We start from the raw sequence: 19,225 nt of genomic DNA on the forward strand, positions 1-19,225 counted from the left end.
TGTGCAAGTTAAAGCAGTTGACCACAGTCCTTTTTTTCAGTATTAGTACGTACTTCCCTTAACCTATAACCATCCACGCTGCATTCTTTTAACCATCTTTGCCTCCCTGCTGTTAACTGCAATCCACCAGTGGGTCATAACACATAGTTTACAGTTTGAAATGTAGTGCAGTGCATAAGGTTTGAGATAGATAGACTGTATATAGTGTTATATAGTGTGGCTGTCATGCTGAAATATACAATATGGGGTATTATTTTTGCAGATTGAGAGAATTGTTGCTTGTGCAGCGGAAGGAGGAATATTGTGACTGATATGAATGAATAAATGAATGTGTCATGCTGTTAAAAACAAGTGCACTTATATGTAGGTATGTCCATGTGCTTGAGAACACATGCATTTGTAATCAGTGCTGTGTTGGCTACCTGTAGACTGTGGTCCATCGCAGGAGGGGCCATATATTAATAATTAAAAAGGTCCAAGGCAGAGACCACCCACAGAAGCTGAGCACATTGTGAGGATGTATTCCCTTTGACCTGAAAGCTTCCCCTGTTGAATAAATCATGACAAAGTGTACTAGCTTCACACTAGTTTTCTTTTTTATCTTTTATCCCGCCCATCCTCCGAATATGCCCTTGAGAAACTACAGAAAAGACGAGAGAGGAGAAAAAAAAAAAAAAAAACATGGACACAGCACCACAGGAGGTAGTGTGAAATCATTGTTTCCATGGAAATGGCAGGCAACAGTAAGCCCATTATCAATTCTGCGGTATTGACTCTCGTTCACTGGTGATATTTAACCTTCATAGATGAATAGGCCGTCATGCGTGCAGAGGAATTGATAAAGCCGCCACGTTCATCGTATTACGATTGATGTCTTTATCATTTGGAGACTGGCCTAACTACAGCTTGCTTGCAAATTACTCTCCTTGGCCTCATCTATCACGGTATTGAAGTTGGGCATTGGCTTACCATTTGTGTAGGAAAAAGGAGTTCTGCATGTAAAATACAACTGCCATTATCTACTCGAGCTTGTTGAGAAAGAGTATTTGTTGTACTGTGATGGATATATATTGCAACATAAAGCTGTTTTATGCACTTGTTTGTGGCCTATTTGGTTTAGATTCAGCACATAAAATCAGCAGAACTGACAAATTATTACTATCTAATTCTATCATTTATTCATGCCAGTCGATGTTGTCTGTTTTCTCTCAGACAACAGCTGTTGGCAATGAACAAATCCAGCTAACCGCAGATCAGCTCCAAACCCCACCAGTCCGTACTCAACCTGGCGAACACAACAGTCTGACACATCCTTTCTCTGCTGGGCTTTGTTGATTTGTCACTTTGACTCCAAACACCAGCAGATCCATTTTAGTGTAAAACGACCTGTCCAGAGCCACCCTCTCAGCAGAAGGCAGGAGACGCTCGAAAACAAAAGCAGAAAGGTCATTGGCCCGCGAGGTGAGGCAAGTGGTGGATGAGGCAGCGGTTTTCCCTTTGTTGTGGCTAAACAGAACAGAACGGGACTGGATGAAAATCTGTTGTCAGGCGAGGGACGCGCGTGTGTGACTCAGTCTCTGGTGATCTGGAACCGAATAACCCGAGCAGCTTTTTGTTGTTGTTAGTAAATGGTTGTTGGTAACCTATCGAGTGCTGTACACACCACTCCAGTTATTATCTAACTGTGTTGTTTATGACTGTTGTGATGTGATCATATTGGACATAATCACACAACACAATGGCATTCGCTGAAGTGAAGAGCAGCTCCCGAAATACACACGGTGACACAATTGCACAATAGACCACCTGTCACTTCCACTACCAACACGCCATGTTGTACCGAGATGAAGAATTTCAGAGCAACTTAACACATGCAGGAACATATTGTTTTGCATGAAAACACAATTAACCTGATCATCACTTGGAAAATTTCCCAGCCAGAGCCCAAGTAACAACACACCTTAACATGACAAGATTCTGCTTCCCCCGAAATTGCTTTTCTTTGTGCACACCAGATGAAATGTGAATTTCACCTTAGAGGTACAGCATGATATAAACACAGCACATTCTCTTATCTCTCCAGCGCTGGAATATGCCAGCTCATTCAACAGATTTGATTACTCCTTAGTTTACATTTCCCTCACCACTCTTTGCTTCCTCAGCTATCAAGCTACCACTGTGTGGTGGAGAACTGATGTCAAACAGAATGTCAAGCACACTGAAGCCGTTCCCAGGTAATGAACAAGAGATGCAGGCCCAGGTATTGCACAATCGCATAATGTTCCCATTTCAGTCTTTTTTGATGGGGGATATGGACCAAAGCCAAAATAATTAGACCCACACTGACTGTGTGCTTGGGTTTAAACGCATTGCACACATAGCAGAGTGTACAGGCTCTTATTTTTGGTTTTGTTTGTTTCCAAGTTCCTGTGGCTTTTCGAAAGAGAAGCATGTTTGTTCAGAGATAAGCCAAGGTTGCTGTGCCGTTCGTCCTCCTTATCGCTGATTCATAAGCCAGATGGGTCCTCCTCTTCCTCTGCTTTCTCCTTCTGTTTGTTCTTTGCTTTATGACTCCAGTTTTCCTCCTCCTCCTCCTCCTCTCCTCTCTTCTCCTCTGCTCTCCCCTCCAGTTTTTAACTGATGTTTCTATCCCCTTCTCATTCCTCCTGCTCTGTTTTCTTGTCCTATTTTGTCTTTGTTAATCTCACTTCTCCTCTCCTCCTTGTTTTACGTATCCTCATCTCCTCGTCACTTTACAGCTACTTCTCTACCTCATGCACCAGCACTGTCATTCACAGTAAAACCCAAGCAAAGTGTAGTATGCACACATCTTGGACATATACTCCTTTACTGTATCACGCCATGTGTACCCATAGCTTTCACATCAATCTGTTTGTACACAAGGTTAGATAACCAGTGTAACTAAGGGGTACGTTGGTAAATTGCATTGCAGTTGGGGGTCTCAATTGCGCTTTATCAAGGATCACTCTGCTAATTAGCATAGTGTTACCTCGCTAAATAAGCAGGGCTGAAGCAGCTTGGTATCGGCGCGAGTGTGTGAACTCAGTCTACACATTGTGGAGTGTATTCGTGGCAGTGTGTCGCACTCTCTCTTAATTGGATGTTTGAATGTACCCATTTATCCACAGAAGGGCATCTAATTAGGGTCCTTTGACATTAGACACAGCTTGTGCAGCTTTGGCGGGGGTCTAGTTTTCAGCCAGGCTTCCCATAGCCAAGCTTAATTGACTATTATGATAGGGGCTGAGAGAATGTGTTCCATGGTGCTGTGAACAGATATCACCTGCAAAATTCTAGCTCTTAAGTTTTGTTGATTTTTTTTTTTTTTTCTCGCATCGACTGGATGAGCTTTTACGGGCGACTGAGCAGTTGCGCCTGCTGGTGTCTGTCTGTGGTCAGCCTTTCTGCTTGTGATGCCGCACCACACAGTTAAGTGCTATATGCAAGTTTTTCTACTCTTCTGAAAGCAAAAGAAAAAGGTGCTGCACCTCTTTAGCGTTGAAGTGGTGTCTCCCCGAACATCATCCTCAGATTAACCTTTCAGCATACCTTAACTTAAAGCTGCTCTTATCAATATATTTGTATTAACATCGGATGACTTGGATTATATATAACGTGAAAAGAGAATTGCAGCTTCCGAGAGTGGTTGGCTTGTATGTGAGTCAAATTCCTTGTATGCACAAACAATACTTGACCAATAAAGCTGATGCTTTGATGCTGTTCTGAATTATCACCAGACTGCAGCTCATTGTTTTTGTCTCAAGGTCTGCAACGTGAACATTTTGGTTCCCTCTCACTGCTCTCATGGACCTCGTTTTCAGCTGTGGGGAAGCAGCTGTTTTCAGTGAAAAAGCTCTGATAAACCCCTTCAGTGTTATCTCCCGGTCCTGATGACGGCCTATTAGCCCGGCAGTGGTTAGGGATTACTGTTTGAGTGTCTTCCTCCTTTTGCATTTTTTTTTGTACAGATACATTCCTTCTTGGTGGACTTAAATAAATGTATCTTTTATACATAGATTAAATATATTAATTCATGTTTATTCATATTCAGTACCTCCTCTATGCAGAGTGTTGTACAGTATAATTTTCATACGGACATGTTCTTATATATGTAGACACGTGGAATGAGCTATTTATGCTTTTTCTGATTCCTGTTTGAAACTATGCCCATGTGACCTCATCATGTCACGCGCATCATGTGATTTAAGAAGGTGCCATCCATTGGATCTTTGTCTGATGAAGAGCAGGAGTGCTCAAAATGTCACTGTTTGCAATTGATAAGTGAAAATTAGAGCCCTGCGGTGTACCAGTGATTTGTCAGTTTGTTTTTTTCGGCACGGAGCCTGTACTATTTTTGGCTCGGAGGTGTGTGCACACCTCTAGTTTGTAAAGCCCCTGCATGGTACCCGCCCAACACCAACAGCAGACAAAGTTAGCAGTTAGTTGGTGAACAAAGTGCTTTTATTTTCTCAGGAGTTGGTAGAAACCAAAACACAGGTAAAAGGAGAGTGACTGTTGGAGTTAACGTTGGTCGAGTGGCCAGAAACATAAGCTTAAATGTATGGTAATGTTGCCACGTCTCTGCTACAGATGTAAATAAGATATAAGTATAAGTATAAGGCCAGTGTTTATAGCTTGTTCTACTTCCTCCAAGTGGTCACGACGACAATAAACTCAGGTTTAAGGGAAATAAAACCAGAATGAAAACCTGCAAACTAATCATGTGAATTTTTATTTTTTTTGTCTTTTTCTCTTTGTAACAGAGGATCCAGAACACAACAGACACATTGCTGAATTTAACTGGACGGAACATGACAGACTTCTTGGTCAAAACTTTTGAACACTCTGGTAAAACAAGGTAAGGCATATCAGTTGTGTATGTGTTTGAGTTCGGTCTAGCGGTTAAGGGCTTTTTTTTTTTTTTTTTTGCTTTTGTCCCAAAGAGAACCAAATTACTACGTGTGCTGCTGTCGTCGGTTGTTGTTGGTGCATCCACTTTTAGAAGGCCAGCAGAGAGAACTATTAATGGAAGGGCAAAGTCCTGCGCACTGATGCCATTTCCATCTCGACGTGTTATGCAGTTGTCATGCTTTGATAAATCCTGCTGGGCCACTCTTTGACACGCTTCCCTTAACATTGTCATTTGACTGTATGGCAACATTTAGAGCAAAGTGTCAGTGAGGAAAACTATTAATTTCTAAGCATTAGGGTGATGTATTCAAGTGAATGTTTGGTTATGTTTCCAGAAAATATTGTACATGTCCACATTTCCTGTGTAAATCTGAGTGAGTGAGTCAAAATGTGTGGGTGTGTGTATCCTTGGCATTACCCACATGCTCTGACTTTCTGTTTTTTTTTCCCATCACTTCAGGTACGGGGGGATCTCTGTCGGAGCGGTCAACTCCCAAGTCCGTCTAACTGAAGGAGCGATCGAAGCTGTATTCAGGGACCTCAAAGACCTCTTCAGTTCATTTCAAGTACGTACTAAATATTGCCATTCACAGAGTTAGAACTTGTTGATAGCACAGGATTATTTGAATGTGTTTCATGAGTAGAAAATTCATACATTGAAGTGCAAGGTCAAAAGCTGTACACTTGGAAAAATAGCCCAGAGGCATATAGTGAAGTCTTAGTGTTTATTTATCTGCATCACAAAGGTATAAAACCAAGGACGAAACCAGCTCCCTCAAATCACCAGTTTGCTGATGTGTAAATGTGATATTTGTTAAATACAGTCATATGGCTCCAACTGTCTGAATCCGCTAATGCCATCATCAGGTGGGAATTTTAATGTATAAGTATTATGGTTGGTGATGAAATACCTGCAAAACTAGTGACATTACCATCATCCATAGCAGTTGGATGTGTTAGCATCTAGCTCAAAGCAACACTCTGACTAAGTGTAGCCTCACATAGCCACTAGCACAGATGTAGAATCTTAATCTTTTTTGTTGTTGTTTTTTTTCTAGTCCCAATTCTTAAAGCAATATTTCAGAGTTCGCGAGACATTGTTCTGTGACGTTACAGTATGTTTGGCTTTTGCCCCTTTCAGATGTTCCCAAACATTATTTCCTTTTCATTATTATAATAATTATTATTATATTTGAGACATTGTGATATGTTGATGGCCAAGGGAAATCCATGAAGGTCGGAGCTCAATTCAGACAGGCCTGGCCTTACTCTACTGTATTACTTAACCTACAGAAATCAAACAAAACAGTCACCATTAATATTGTGACTTTTTGTGTTGTAACTCTTTATCCGACACTACATGTTCTGACTGTTTTTGTGACTGAAGGTGATGGTTCAGAAACTGCTTTTCTGCTGTCAAGGCTGCAGTTTGCCCGTCGTCTTTTGAGTGCGCCGCTCCTAATTGGAGCGCTGCGCTCTTTGTTCAGTTAGCTTTGTATCTTGGATACAGGTGATGTTATTTGCAATGGACTGTTGGACCCCGCTGAACAATTGCGTAAGAAGAATGAAAGCAAAGGAGAGAGGAGGGTTAGATTCTTCAAATCCATTTTGTCGAGTGTCCATGGCAACAGTGTATGACTCTCTGTGCATCGCTTTGAATGAACGGAGGAATCTTGGTCTGTACGACACGAGAACACACAGTCACACTCACAATCCTGCAAATCTTTCTCTACTTCAACTACCTCAATTCAGTTCCTGTACTTACTGTACATCTATACACTTTTACTCAAGCACAGTGCTTCTTCAACTTCATACCAACTTACTTACTTCTCCCCTCCTTGTTTCTCTCTTTCCCTCTCTCAGCCTCTCTCTTGCATACACACAGTCTCTCATTAACATTTCAAATTTTGGATGTTCAAACTGCTTTGAGATCAGCACATTGCTTTGCCCTCAGGCATCTCCGGTCTCATCCCTACCCTGGCTCCCCTCTCTGTCTCCCGGATCTCTACGCTAATGTGACTTTAATTCGTGCAGCAGCGATGATGTAACTCTAATGGCCGGGCATTAGCTGTCCCAGCTCTCTATTCCTTGTTATTAAAGTGCTACACTGTCCTTGGGAAATGTCTGACTCTCTGCTGCTGCTCGGCAGGCAATGTGATGTGAGGTGGTAACGGGAAGTAGCGTGTTTTTGCTCTTTGAGCCACCTGCGCAGCCTGGGAAGTGGGCTTTGAAATTTCAGTGTAATTGCATTTTCTTTGTCTAGCAGGTAGAAATAAGGTTGTGTGTAGCAAGAGGTGATGGGAACAGTGAGAACAAGAAAGCCTGTGTGCTGGAAATTGTATAATTAAGCCAAGAAAATGTATCTCCAATGGCACAGTGTGTTATGTAGATGGTATTAATGTCAGTACTCTTCCCTGAAATGTTTCTCTAACCCTCTCAAACAACACTTTTTTTTTTTTTTTTTTTTTTTTAATTTAAATAATCCAGAGAAATAAGCCCCTATTTTAACGAACCACAAACTCCTTACTGCAAGTTCTTAATACACTCACACAGAGGCAGACACATATTAACACACTGTCACACAGACCGTATGACCACTGAACTGTGCAGGCCACTTTGGAATACTATCCAAAAAAGTCACCACACACTCGAGTGGCTTTATTGCTGTGTCGTTAGCTGTGGCACCGGCAGGTCCACTGGCCAAACCAGCCTTGTCATTGTCCTTGAGCAGGGAGGCGTTTGTCAAGGATTAGACCCAGGCAGCTGCTGGCCCACTTCTCATCGTGTTTCAGCCACCACTAATCCTCAGGAAGGCTGCCTATTGGCTCTGCCCGTTACTACTTGGCATGATGTAAACCAGAGTGAGGTAAAAAAAAAAAAAAAAACACAAAATACGGTAAAGATTCCCCTGCTTCCGCTGGAGGAAGCATTACAGACAAGAGTAGGAGTCTTGTTTTCTGCCCGGTTTATGAATAGGTAATGACTTGGAACAGAGGGTATGTTATTTAACACAAATACTCCTGTCAGTGTAGATAGGGGTGTTTTTTTCCTCCTCTTTCACACTGTGATATGAAAAGAGATGAAGTGTTCATGCTGCGTTACTGAAATGATGTGTAAACATTTTGTTATGCCAAAGGAGAATGCTGGATCTATGGCAGGGCAAGAAAACGTTCTGAATACACTCTTCAAATTTTTTCCAAATTTCCGAAACTGTCACAATGTGCTGTAGGATCGGCTGAGTGAAAGACTGTGGGATAGAAAGAGAAAGAGCAGACATGCTACATGCTATGATCTCCTCCCTTGTCCTGAGGGAACTGTCTTGGGGGCTGGAGATAGCTTTTGCGTCTATTTCTTCCCACACTCCCTCTTTCAGTTCAGACGAGCGCCTGCACCTGAGCACGCTCTCGCTTTCTTGGGATGTCTTTCTTGATTTTTCTCTTCTTATTTTTTCTGCCCCTCCACTCCACCCCCGTCTCTCCTCAGTTGTCACCCGCACTTTTCCACAAACGACCTCTCTCCTCCCTCCATGCCACATCCACTCCCGCCCCCCACCCCACCCCCCCTTTCCCTCCTCTCTCCTCTGCTATAGCCCTATGATGAAGGCTGGGTCCAACAGGAGGTCCATTTGCATTTATATCACACATGTAATGTGCTCAGCGCTCATATGGCTGGGCTGAAATGCATGGTATCAACATGACACTTTGGAAATCGCATGCCTGTCATCTCAAGCCCTCATCCCATGGCTCATTTCACATGAAACATGAGTGGAGTAGAGCAGATTTTTAATGCAACCTGCCCAGTCTACCCTCCCTCAACCATTTTCATTCTCACTACGAAACATAGCCGAGGCTCTCTGAAAAAATACATTGTCTTTTTCGCTGTTATTTTCGTTTCTATCTGTGTATGAACACTCCATTCCAGTCCAGCCATATTACTTAAAACTGATTGGTACATTAGGTAATTAGGCAATTTATGTTAGTTGTGCTTCTTTTGTTTCATGTTCTCTCCCTGCTCTCATGATTTTAATTATTTCACACTATTTAATAAAACAGAAACGTCAAAGGAGGAAAAAGTAGCCAAAATAACAGGGGACACATTTTTCCCCCCACATCTGTGGGAAATAAGTGGCTCAGCACACCCAAATACTGTCCGGAAGTCTTAATTCTTGTCTCCCTCTGCCTTATGTTTTGCATTTCAAAGAGCAGTAGTGGTTTTCCAAGTGCATCCAATTAAGTGTCCAACTAATTTTTTTTTTTTTTTTCTTGTTTTGCTCATCTTCTTTAGGATAATGTGACTGATCAGATCTTACAGAAGTCGGAGACGCTGCTGAAGAAACTGGGAACCAGGGACAACGTAAAGGTATTCTATTAATTGGCGGGTGCCCCTTTGCTCTCTCGTTAGATTAGATCCAATGAAAAGAAATTTTAATGATCGCAGAGCTGGTGCGGTTTGGATTTTTGCGGAGGGATGGCGGTGACTTGGAGAAACAGTACGCGGGTAGAGACAGTGAATGGGCGCATCCACCTATAACTGGCCTACTCGCCTTTTTACAAGCACAGTTCACTTAATTATAAATTATGTTGCCATCAAAAGTCAGGAGGAAATGTGCTAGTAATGATGCAGGATTATGACTAAATTGCTATAAAGTCAGGATATGACACTTCAGTCTGTTGCAGAGATTATAAAAGGGTGTGCAACTCAATAATTAAAATCATATTTTGTATTAAATTTAATAAGTGCAAGCACAACCTTGAACTTTCCTGATAGCTAGAAATAAAAGTAAACTTTAATATCTCATCAGAGTTGTGCCTCCTCACTACAACAATTTGATGTTTAAAGTAGTAGCAGACAAGCTTGTGCCTTTTACTGTGATCTTGAAAACATCAAATGGTGTTTTAGCTGCAGAAATTACAAGATGAAGGAATTATTTAAAGGAAAATATCAGTTTTTGTCAATCTGTGCGCCTGAGATATACGGCAAGAGCAGAGGGAGGAAGAAAAGAAGCTGCAAACAGGCAGAGATACAAGCGTATGTATGAGCATGCACATCTGTGTGTCTGCTCAAGTTTCTCCATATCCGCCTCTGTGATGCAGTGTTGTGTTAGGCTGACACTCAAACACCATCCACTCTTAATTAACGCTGCAATATCAGCGGGGAGTCCTCTCTCACTCCCTCTCTCTTTCATCCATTCTTTTTCTTCTACACCCCAGCAGCCACAGACTCAGAGAATCACTTACATTAAAAGAAAGTGTGCGAAAATGTTTTTATTTTTTTATTGTCTCTGCAAGATCGCGTGCCAGGGCACATTGGGATTTGCTAGTCATCGCAGAACTTTATCTTCTATAAAATGAAATGTTTGTCAGCTCTGTTGCTTATTCTTATAGAACAATATGTTGACCCCCCTCAAAAATGTTTGAAAGATGATTTGACCCCTCTCCTCAGAGAGCCCTTATTTCACTAAGTGGACAAAATCTATTCTATTTATCTATCTCTTACTGTATCATAAGAAACAACAAAATACTGAATAGACAATATCTATGAGAACGTGCAATAGGAGGACAAAACTGCACCGCGCATCTCACTACAGCAACTCATTGTCACTGCCTATGAGTTCTCAGTTTCTTCCTAGGGTTTACAAGTGCTTTGATATACTTCCTGGTGGCCATATTGGTGATAACACAGCCCCTCACAACAGATGGTTTTACAACTTAGCTGTTAAAATGCAACTGGGATGACACAAGTTGAGAAAATGGGGGGAAGAAAATGGAAAATGGGAGATGACTGGGTCGCCATTTTGAAAATAAATTCGATTATTTCATCTGCATCTGGTCCATACTCACGGCTTTTTCAATTGTCTCTCTTTTCAACAACCTTCGTGTTAAATCCTTCTCCATTATTTGTCCACTGCCAAATGAATCTTCCATGGTAGTGCCAGATGTGGTTGCTAGGAGACATTTGAAGCAACCACAAAGCCTCTACATGCTGTTCTCGGTGCTAATGTTTGTCTCTACCTCGGCAGGTGTGGTTCTACAACCAGGCATGGCACGGCATGGTGTCTTTCCTCAGTGTTGCCAACAACGCCATCCTGAGGGGAAATCTGCCACCAGGGCAGAATCCCCGCCAGTACGGCATCTCCGTGTCCAATCACCCCCTCAACCTCACCAAGGAGCAGCTCTCCTATGCGGCCATGTGAGTCATCAGACCAAAAACAAAGGTTAAAGGCTAGATCTGATTTAGACAGCATGAAGGAAGTTTATATTCCAGCTTTGTAGAGCAAAGGTGAAAAATCCTTGCTGGTAGTCGTGATTACATTTTCTGTGCCTTAGTAGGTCAGAAAAACAGGGCAGGAACATGAACTCTAAAATGTAAAATATAGTGTATAGCGACATTTAGCGGTGAAACCAAACTTGTTAGCATTAAATGCTGACAGCAGGCTGTATGTTGAAGTTAACATTTCAAATCTATACTGATAACACATGTGCAGAGCATGTTGAGGATTTAACATGATTAAATAAGTGTTCGGCGGCGTTCACAGTGTGTGCTGCAAGTATTGTAGAAAACTGCTTCTGCAAACCCTGCCTGCAGTTTCCTCCTTGGAATTTCAACATTTATTGCTGCTATGGTGCGATTTTTTTTCTCTCTTCGGAAGACACAATTTTGGATTTTTCTAGCAATGCATCATGGGATACAGAAGGGAGAGACTGATGGTGACTTGGGAATTGAAAGAGATATGGCAGAGTGAGAGGGACAGAGCAGTGGGGTGGGAGAAAGCCCGGACAAAGGGAGAACAGATGAGTTAGAGACAATACAATAGAAAGTGTAAGACAGATAGATAGACGAGGGATTTGTTTGAGTATGCACAGATTCGGAGGCCCATGGGAGATCTGTACGAGGATATAGCATTTTTTGTCTGAAGCCTTGTCCCAGTGCTAGCAAGGGAGCCGCTCCCCATGAGAGTCAAGATTAATGACGTGCTAAATCACAACATACTGGTTCATACCATATAGATCTAGCAGCTCTCTTGTGCACTGTTTTGTTCTGTGGTTAAGACCACTGATTTTGGTGCGTATTCTTCAACATCACTGATCATCAATGTTTTGCAATTTGGCCGTTCTGCACCCGTAATATAATCAACACTTTTAATGGAAAGCCACTGAACTACATCCCGCTGCAGCAAATTCGATAACAGTGCCATAACCACAACTCCTTACATTATACAGGCAATTCAGTAGCTGCTACCAATCCCCACATAGTAGCTGTTTTATTCTACACTCCGCTGCTGATCCAGCCCACTCCTCAGTCAGGTATTTATGTAGTGATCAGGTGCTGACGACGGTTCTGAGTTAGAGAGGAAGACTGCACCAGGGCAAGGAGATAATTACGACGGCCTGCCTACCGTAGATTCAGGATGAGCCTCTTTGCCTCTCTACTTCTCTGTGCAGTGTGAGGTGACTAAAATTTATGAACTAGGATTTCCAGATTACCCTTGACATCCTTTCATTGTTGGATAAGCGTGCAGATATCAGGAAAGAATGGGGGAAAAGGGCAGAGACCACTTGAACAGATAACTAAGCACTATGGAACGGGGTTGGTTAAAGCTCCACTTATTAATTATTTTTATATGAACAATGGATCAAATGACAACGTGTACTGTGAATGATGCTGCCGGTACTGACAAACCTGCAGCGACTTATCACCAGACTCCTCAGTTCCTCTCAGCTCTACAGAGTTTATAAGACCTTTTTTGCTTATAGTTTTGTTCACTTACAAGCCCTACAAAGAGCTTCAGCCATCATTGCATTTAAAAGACAAAAATACATTCTTCCTCTACACTGGTGAGTAAAGAGCTGCTAATACTAACGCTGGCTATGTAGCAAAAGCAGAGCTTACAAATAGCTCCTTTAAAGACCTGCAACAGAATTTATAGGTGAATAAATTGTAAAATGTTATGTTCCCCCCAAGTGGCCAAAACATTATTTAATACTGCTTTTTGTATGCATAATATAATAGTTGTGCTTTGTGTTGTGAGCATGGTGAACGTTGGATTGTTGAAACCGTAGAAAGTTCAAGCATATAATGGTCTCTCTAAGGCGCTGTTGATTAATGGAGTTTTAGACCTTTTAATGGCAGACATTTTGAAAAAGCAGATTAATCACGGTTGCATTCCGTTTTAAACGCACACCTTTCAGGGTCATGTTATTGTGCATGCCGAGACCAGGACACCTCATGTTAAATGGAACTGAGCCATTGTTGACATTATTAGTAGTACCAGTGCTTTTAATGCCATGACGAGTCAAAAGATCCATTTCAGCTAAAAATTCCTCATTTTTATTTTTTTTTTGGTCTCTGTAGTTAGCCCTCTGTCAGGTTGTGAACTGTACTATAATTTGCTTGCTTGCTGACAGCCCAAGTGAAGTTTGTGAAAAGTGCTGTTTTCGTCTGTGTCGCCCCTGAATAACAGAGAGCTAACAGAGCCACCGAAAACCCAAAAATGTCTCTATCCTTTAAAAGCAATCTAAAATTTACGGGACCTCAGCTTTAAAAATGAATTTATATTTCTCATTGACACCTCCTTAATATCATGGAGAGACAATTGCTAGAGCTGTTACATCGATAATAATTCATCGCTAATGGCCTGTTCCCTCACCAGATTTTGGGCACCAAAATTGCATTGCACCATCTAATTTGAAGTGACACTCCCCTCTAGTGCGCTTCACAGCCAATTCCAATGCAAGTGATGTCATGTGCCACAAAACTGCGGAGGGATGCGGGTGGAACAAAAGTCGATGCCTACGCCCATCAAAATTACCACTTAACTAGCCCGAGGCCGCTGCGCTTTCTTCTGCAGTAGCATTAAAACAGGGCCTAGTTTCCACCATCATCTTTAGAAATGTGTTTTTTTTCTTAAATGCTGAGGAATATGAAACTGTTACTTCTTACCACCCTGTTGAATTTGATGCGTAATTTGATTTGTGCGTGCTATATGCAAAAATATCCCATTTAAGAATCATATATGGTTAAGCTGCCAAATTTATTGTAATATACTTCTGTCAAAATGGGTTCTCTACATTATTTACATAATGTTGCATAATGCAAATAAAGACCTGAATGTTGTGCCTGGGGCCTCAGATTTGTTAATTAGCCCCCCTTTTACTATAACATTTAAGACTCTGCCCTGCAGCTCTTGTGATTAAAAAAACTAGCAGAAAGCAATCCATACTGTCAAACTTTACTCCCACAGCTCATCTTTCTTGCTCTTCCATTATTAGTTAATTAGCAGATTGCTTGTCCTCTTCTTCACAGCAATTAGCCAGCGTCAAGCATTCAGGGTTAGATCATTCACAGCTTCGTCCCTTACAGTGCATTATCTCCTCACCCAACCAGAGCACACAGCCCTTGAAACCTGTTGAAATGTGGGTTGGCACCCACTGAGCTGAATGATTTCATATTTATGTTCTAATTGCATCTGGTTGGCGATGATAAATACAGCCATGTAGCCACACAGGGTAACTTATTTAATATGCTAATTAAGCAGTAGGAGGTCTTGTGAGAGATTATCGCTGGCTGAGGGTGAGGACGATGGTGGGGGTTAAAAGAATACAATGCAGTTTTATCCAATGCTAATTGAGCAGACACAATGAAGGGCATTTTCAAAGCTATGATGGCGTGAATGAATATTTATATATATAACAGTGAAATGAAGGTCAGATTTTTGGGGGAGAAATCTTTTCAAGCATGAAATAAGGAGGCTGCAAGATATAAGAGGTTTTAACTTTCCTCCTCTTTTCACTGGGTTGCCAAGAGACCAACAGGAATTGGCTCATCGTGATCTTCAAAAGCTTGTTTATTATGCCCAAACAGCTTTGTCACTGCTTTCCATTCATTTATGTAATGCTTGTCTAATTAAGTCATCAATACTAACAACATTAGTTATATAGATTCTTTCTGCAAGTGTAAGAAAAATTGTTTAAATGTATCCTAACAGTGCGAAGTAATAAGTATAATCTGTTGGTTGCATTACAGGGAATGAGCCAAATGCTGTTTCAACTCTGTAAGTGTCATCTGGCTCATTTCCTGGTGACAAGAGAATCTCTTCACTTTTATTCAGTCATATGTTTTTTTTAACAGTGACAGTCTTGAATACACTTTGCCCACAGCACAGTGTTAAGTTGCTATACCTTTCTGTTACTCTCACTGATGTCAGTGTGGTGATTATTAATACTTTTGGTTTAGTGAATATTGGCAGACAAAGTCAGTGTGAATGCTGTGGTATATAATGATGGCTTCTGCCCACTGAAATGGAAAATCAAGTGAGCCTGTATTCCCTAGAACTTTAATCAGTTTCGTAGAAATCATGAGACCATTTAATTTAGATTTCAATTGAGCTAAAGGTCTGTATTCCATAAAGATATCTCATATTTCAAATCATGTGGACAGTTTTTTTTTCCAAAGCACCTCACAGCACCCTAAGGTAAGGGCTTACATATTATAGCATGTGAAAGCCCAGTGGCAACGGTAGATTATAAATAAAGTTACCTGAGTTTTAATGACGTAATTTCCTTTTATGTGGCCTTGTCTTGCTCTCATCAGAAAGGATAATTCTGAATCAAAATATATCCTCAAATAGTCTTCTAACAAATGAAACATTTACAAATATGTCCAGGACAAAGTTTAATCTCTGCACCTATTTTGGTTTCTTCTTTGTCATTGTCCCTGTACACAGTAATAGCTCTCCCGTTGACTTCCTGTTTGCTGTGCTCTATTCAATCAAACAGGGCCACAACCTCCACTGACGTGGTGGTGTCCATCTGCGTTATCTTTGCCATGTCCTTCATCCCTGCCAGCTTTGTCCTCTTCCTCATCCAAGAGCGGGTGAACAAAGCCAAGCATCTGCAATTTGTCAGTGGAGTAAACCCAGCTGTATACTGGTTGGCCAATTTTGCCTGGGACATGGTAAGTACCTGTTTTGACAGGCTTCTGTATCACCTCATAACTAATGCTTCTTGAGGTACACTTTAGTTTTCCCACTTTATTACATAATAAAGTAAATCTGGAAAGTGGAAAGCGAAGGCGGACTTCAGCACCACAGGCCTCATTTCACCCTAGTTTGATAATCTTCTACTATACCGAAGGTATTTTTTCCTCCTACGGCTATATTTTAAAAAAAGATCCATCTACTGTAATTGATAATGTAGCTTTGACACCACTGGCTTCTGGGAAAAGCTTCACCTGAGCAGCAGTTATTGGCTGAGACGTAATTATCGACAGCAGCTACCCCTGCTGGTTACGCTCAACAGGCTTACCAGCAGTTTCCCTGAGGCATAATGGAAGTCAACATTTTATCAGGTACCTTTGGTAAAGAAATGGCATCAGGGCGCTCATCATTACGGTGGATAAATGCTGTCTGAGTTGAAGACAAATGTACCTAAGGAGCCAGTCTAATGATTCTAGCCCGGAGCTTTCTGCATTAGCATGCAAGCTCTATCAACAATAGATATAATACAGGAAATCCAGATTGAAAGCTCCTTAATAATTCGGTGTAAACTTTTTCTGGGAACTGTAAATAAATCATAGTAAATAAATCATAGTATCTTGCTACATTCTATTTACTTTATCTTTACTACATCATTTATCCACCAGTGGAAAACAGTGGATTTGTTTTATAGAGCGCTCTGCAGACAAAGAGAATATTAATCCAAAATTGAATGTATGATAGTAGTGTCATCACTTATTTTAGTTCAGCTCTTAAGCTTTTGTTTCCAGCTTTATTTTTGATACTGAATGGATTTAAACAAATATTAAATAGATATTAGTCTCTTAGTTGAAAATAATTATAAGAATTGTACATTTGTTCAGTTCAGTGTTTCACTTGCCCCAAAAATGAGACAGTCGGATGAGTCTGTTATTCACTGAATTAATTAGAAAAATTAAGCAAGGTATATGTGAGTGCTAATTATTAGACAGAATTACACAGCCTTTCAGTTTGTCTGGAAAAAAATGTCAAAAGCATACAATATTTTGAAATATTCAGGAATGCCCTAGAGAGCGGACAGGCCTCTTCTGCTGGAAGAGACTTATGTTATTTACCTGTGTTTGTTCCGACAGTGTAACTACATCATCCCATGCTTGATTGTGATTGTGATCTTCCTCTGCTTCCAACAAAAAGCATATGTTTCCCCTCCCAACCTGCCTGCTCTGATTCTGCTGCTTATTCTGTATGGGTAAGTACATTAAAAACTTTTTGAAAAATGTGCTCGTTAAAGTTTCAGAGTGATAACAGGTTCCAATTCTGTGGCTGAAGTTTCGGTTGTAGGGAGCTTTATGACGCATTTGGCTTGACGGGGACTGCAGTTTTCTGATCAGCAAAGTTTGATGGCGTTAGTTAAATCCCTTTGGATATTTAGGGAGCAGAAAAGATGGCTTTAGTTTGAGACCATCAGTACAGAATAATTCAGAGCAAGAACTTATCATACATAACATACCGTTCCAAGCATAAGGCTAACATAAGTTCAAGATTGACAAAATATCTGTGTAATACATAAACTATAGTTAAGATGACGCTCGACTATAGTTGATAACAATTATGCACAATTTCGTGTTATTCATACAAATACGTTTGTACTGTGCCATTGTGGTGATCATAGCATCAGTGCTATGTCCATGCTGTTGCAGCATTGTCTTTCTGTGTCCCCAACTGAGAGCCAACTAAAGTCAATATGTTATGTTCACGTGTTAGACCCAACATGATCTGCCAGATCTGTGATACTGTCAAAAAAAAAGCCAAGCAAAGCCAAAATTCAGAAGTGAAGTCAGTGATTTTGGGACTGACCTTTTCAATAGACCTGCAAATGAGCCATTATTACAATCATCACATTCAAATTAGTCCATTACGTTTCCAGAGTTCAGACCAAACTCACTAATAAAAAGTTAATTTAGACAATTATTTCCTCCATGTGAAATATTCTATGCTCTAATGGTTACAATACTTGACTTCAGGGGTGTAGTGGTGCGCTTACACGTGTACACAGTTTACAAGACTGAAACATAAAATACTCCGTAACGCGTAAAAGTTCTGAATTGAAAATATCAGTGACATCAAGTCTCAAAAGTAAAAGTGGGCTTCTCATAATTCAGGAATAATGGCCCCTGTGAGTGTATTAGCCTATATATGATAGGCCTGTCATTGAATTATTATGCTATCACTGATACGCTAATGAGGAGGCAGCATTTTACTGTTTGAGTTGGTCTAGATGGAGCTTGTTTTATAGCCAGTAGTTTAATCTGTACCAGTGCATCATATTTTATACAGTCATCGTATCTTTTGTGTGGAAAGTCTTAATCTGCAGTGCAACACTCTGTCAAATAAATGAAGGGAAGTGGATGCCACAGTATATCCACCAAGACAAACATTACACCACTGCTGCACTTCAACTACAAGCGTGGGTGGCCTTTATCATGCAGCAGTGCTTTTACGGGTCCCGTTCTGGACGTGCAAATGATCAGAAGAGGCTGGTGGACCCATGGAACAGCACAGATGACCTAGTAATCTGCATTCATGAATTGATAATGGAATGGATTCAGTGACTGGAGACTTAATGTTGGTTTATACTGTTACGATAACCCTGATAGTGTGTTTAATGAGTATAGATCGCAGTGGAGGTCAGCTCTGTAATTCTAACTTTTTCTATAGTTTTGTTTAAATCAGGTCAGAGGCTTCTCTGTTTGTATCTGTGACAGTGTTTTGTTCTATTTAGGTGGTCCATCACCCCCATGATGTATCCCGCCTCCTTCATCTTCAGTGTGCCCAGCACAGCCTACGTGGTTCTGACCTGCATCAACCTCTTTATTGGCATCAACGGTAGCGTGGCCACCTTTGTTATGGAGCTCTTTGACGATGATGTAAGTGGCAGCCACAAACAAAGACTCATATATAATCAGGAGTGGGCAGAAAAATAAGAGAAACACATATACACTATACATATATAGTGGCACAACTTTATCACCACAGAAGAGCAATTACTATGAAACAGCAGCACAGACATTAAATCTCCCATATACATAAAAATTATATTTGGAAGCTATGGCAGTGGATGGCTAATTGACTTGAATCATAGATAAGCACTCTGTGTCATCAAAGCACAGGTTTTCATATGCGTGTGGGTGGAATATGTACCCACCTGGTATAACTTTTAATATATTTCCTTTATCCTCTCAAGGATTTTTCAAAGGAATTAGTTCCTCTATTCTTCTTAATGTTTAATCGTTTGGTGAGAAACGGGTCTTCGGAGAACTT

At 40.9% G+C, this 19,225-nt stretch overlaps 1 protein-coding gene across 1 annotated transcript in view; it reads left to right on the forward strand.

Annotated features, from left to right (window-relative positions):
* Nucleotides 1-19,225, forward strand: part of LOC130164873 (phospholipid-transporting ATPase ABCA1-like) — a 170,464-nt gene that overhangs the window by 88,571 nt on the left and 62,668 nt on the right. The window contains exons 33-39 of the mRNA XM_056369863.1: nucleotides 4,785-4,879; nucleotides 5,393-5,498; nucleotides 9,217-9,291; nucleotides 10,952-11,121; nucleotides 15,708-15,885; nucleotides 17,038-17,153; nucleotides 18,687-18,831. Coding sequence (XP_056225838.1) covers nucleotides 4,785-4,879; nucleotides 5,393-5,498; nucleotides 9,217-9,291; nucleotides 10,952-11,121; nucleotides 15,708-15,885; nucleotides 17,038-17,153; nucleotides 18,687-18,831 — 885 coding nt within the window. The remainder of the gene's footprint in view (nucleotides 1-4,784; nucleotides 4,880-5,392; nucleotides 5,499-9,216; nucleotides 9,292-10,951; nucleotides 11,122-15,707; nucleotides 15,886-17,037; nucleotides 17,154-18,686; nucleotides 18,832-19,225) is intronic.

This window comes from Seriola aureovittata, chromosome 23, assembly GCF_021018895.1.
Source record: "Seriola aureovittata isolate HTS-2021-v1 ecotype China chromosome 23, ASM2101889v1, whole genome shotgun sequence".
NCBI lineage: Eukaryota > Metazoa > Chordata > Actinopteri > Carangiformes > Carangidae > Seriola > Seriola aureovittata.